This window comes from Panicum hallii, chromosome 7 (assembly GCF_002211085.1).
Source record: "Panicum hallii strain FIL2 chromosome 7, PHallii_v3.1, whole genome shotgun sequence".
Lineage (NCBI taxonomy): Eukaryota > Viridiplantae > Streptophyta > Magnoliopsida > Poales > Poaceae > Panicum > Panicum hallii.
Window position 1 is genome coordinate 1,520,377 of NC_038048.1, and position 3,017 is coordinate 1,523,393.

Sequence of the window (3,017 nt, forward strand, 5' to 3'; positions counted from 1 at the left end):
AACAAATGGAATACAAAATGATCCGGCATGTAGAATGTGTACGTGTCTCGACAGCGGCAGTGGAGTAGAAGCATGGGGGAATGTTAATCACATATCAGGCGCTTGGACTTCCAACGTCACAGTAGGAGCAGATTGTGGCACTAGCGGTGATAAGATGACCACCAAGGCAGTGTCGCTGCCATGGCACTAGGGACAGCAGTTGCAGTCGTAGTCGTGATGGAATTGCCACGCCTTAAGTCGCAGACAGTGCAGGTGATTTGGTATGTGGTGGCTATACTTGTGCATAGACCAAGTGAGTGGCCATCCTTCTTCAGGAGAAAGTATATATGAGGACATCTAAGCAACAAATGAAGACGAAATTCAAGTCCTCAGTTCCCACTAGGATGATGTTGCCATATTTTCGTTGTAGTTGACAAGGAGAAATCCCTTTTATTTTGAATGAGTCAGGAATTTCTGATGGCGTGCCTAACTCTGTATGCATATAGGTCGGCTCCTTTCACAAACTGTAGAGCATCGTACCAGTAAATTAAGTTGCAGGTTTTGATAATAACAGTCCATGGAGATGCAACAGCCGCAGGTGGATGTGGAGGGACAGTCGTCGTCACCGGCGCCGGCGAAGCCAGGGCTCCTCCGCTTCAACTCCCCACTGGCGCAGGTGTGCCTAATAGGCCTGGTATGCTTCTGCTTGCCCGGCATGTACAATGCGCTCAACGGCCTCGGCGGCGGCGGGCAGGTGGACCACACCGCCGCCGACAACGCCAACACCGCCCTCTACGCCTGCTTCGCCGTCTTCGGCGTCCTCGGCGGCGCGATCCACAACCTCCTGGGCCCGCGCACGACGCTCTTCCTGGGCTCCCTCACCTACCCGCTGTACGTGGCAGCCTTCCTCAACTACAACCACCGGCCCGGGTCCCAGGTGTTCCCTGTCATCGCCGGGGCGCTGCTCGGCGTTGGCGCCGGGTTCCTCTGGGCGGCGCAGGGCGCCATCATGACCTCCTACCCTCCGCCCAACCTCCGGGGCACCTACATCTCCCTCTTCTGGTGCCTCTTCAGCCTCGGCAGCGTCCTCGGCGGGCTCCTCCCTCTGTCACTGAACTACCGCCGCGGGAGCAAGGTCGCCAGCGTCAACGACGGCACCTACATCGCCTTCATGACCATGATGCTTGTCGGCGTGGCGCTCACCCTCCTCTTCCTGCCGCCGCACAAGATCGTCCGTGACGACGGCAGCAGGGCCACCGGGGTCACCTACTCCTCCGCGGCCACCGAGGCCGGCGAGGTCCTCCGGCTCTTCGCCGACTGGAAGATGCTGCTGGTGCTCGTCCCGGCATGGGGCAGCAACTTCTTCTACACGTACCAGTTCAACAACGTGAACGGCCTCCTCTTCACGCTCCGGACCAAGGGCCTCAACAACGTCGTCTACTGGGGAGCGCAGATGCTGGGCTCCGTCGGCCTCGGATACCTCCTCGACTTTGGTTTTGCCAGCCGCAGGAAGAGGGGGCTCGTCGGGGTCGCCGTCTTCGCCGTGCTCGGCACCGCCATCTGGGGTGGGGGATTCGTCAACCAGCTCAGGTACACGGACGGCAAGTGGCCCGACCTCATTGATTTCAAGGACGGCCGCCGCTACGCCGGGCCGTTCCTGCTCTACTGCAGCTACGGCCTGCTGGACGCCATGTTCCAGAGCCTCATCTACTGGATCATTGGCGCACTCACAAACGACTCACAGGTCCTCAGCAGGTACGTAGTACATGCATGCATCTTCGTTGTTTGATCTATCAACGAAGAAGCAAATTAAAGTGATCCATGCACCTGATCTATCGATCTGTGTTCATGCATGTGTTTGCTGCGCAGGTATGCTGGGTTCTACAAGGGTGTGCAGAGTGCAGGAGCGGCTGTGTCATGGCAAGTCGACTTCCACAAGACGCCCCTAATGGCCCAGCTGATTGTGAACTGGGGGCTCATAACTGTCAGCTACCCCTTGCTTGCCCTGCTGGTGTTCTTGGCTGTGAAGGACGACGAGGACAGTTCGGTATATCCTCGATCGAGGACGACAAACACAACAGATCGTAGAAAGCTGTCTGCACCAACCACCTTCCACTGATCGAGGATCGAGACGTGTGGCAGGATTTTCAGTGTGGTCGTAGAAATCAGGCAAGTTCGGAGAATTTGGTGGAAGTAGTAGCTTATGGGCCTATGGGTATGGAGTTGGTATTGCTTACTGTTACGGTGTTAATCTCAATGTAAAATGTGATTGCTAGTTTGCAACTACTTTGTTGGGATCAAGCAGACAACACCACGTGAAAACCTCAAATCGGTCACGCAACATTTGTAACGGACCCTTGTGGCCCGTTACAAGTCGCAACATCTGTAACGGTTGTTGTTTGGCGCCCGTTATCCATAAGCGCGGTAGGCTTGACCCCGAACTGGCCACCACAACGCCCGTTACTGATGAGGACTTCTGGTAACGGGCGTATTAAAGGCCCGTTACATTAAAATGTTGTAACGGTCGTTAAAGTGCGTCCGTTACGAAAATTGTACTATCGGTAACGGTGCCGTTACCGATCACTGTCGTATCGGTAACGGTCGTTTAAGGACCGTTACAGATAGGGTAGTGATCGTACCTAGCTGTCGCTTGTAGTAACGCGCGTTACCGATGACCATTTGATGCCCGTTACCGATAGAGCGGTGTTACTTGTGTCTGTTGATGCCCATTACCGAAGTCACTGGCGCAGCAGCCGGCGGGCGTCCCCCGGGCTGTCGCCACGACCGGCGCCTCCTCGGCCGCGCTCTCCTCCACCGCCGTCAAGTTGGAGCGCAGCGGCGCTGCTGCTCGACGTGTCCTGCTTCTGCTGCCTCCGCGCCGGCGTCACCGAAGGTGCCGGTGGATGTCGACCGCGGTTTCCTCCGCGCCGTCGCCGTCCTCCAAAGCAGCAGCCCTTCTTCCACTCCGTCACCGCGGCCGCGGCCGCGACGCCGCCTCCTCCTCGAGCGCGCTCGCCTCGTAGACAGTCCTCGTCAAG

The 3,017-nt window shown here is 57.2% G+C and overlaps 1 protein-coding gene across 3 annotated transcripts; it reads left to right on the forward strand.

The window, feature by feature from the left end:
• Positions 1 to 361: 361 nt before the first annotated feature.
• On the forward strand, positions 362 to 2,265 carry LOC112898950 (UNC93-like protein 1). 3 transcript variants are annotated; one of them, XM_025967276.1, is made up of 3 exons: positions 362 to 485; positions 572 to 1,734; positions 1,849 to 2,265. In XM_025967276.1, the coding sequence occupies exons 2-3, from the start codon at positions 695 to 697 to the stop codon at positions 2,096 to 2,098; spliced, it is 1,290 nt and encodes a 429-aa protein (XP_025823061.1). In that variant the 5' UTR covers positions 362 to 485; positions 572 to 694; the 3' UTR covers positions 2,099 to 2,265. The 3 variants fall into 3 exon arrangements, with proteins under 3 accessions (XP_025823061.1, XP_025823060.1, XP_025823062.1); XM_025967277.1 differs by having other exon boundaries at positions 464 to 485; positions 578 to 1,734; XM_025967275.1 differs by having other exon boundaries at positions 407 to 1,734.
• Positions 2,266 to 3,017: the final 752 nt, after the last annotated feature.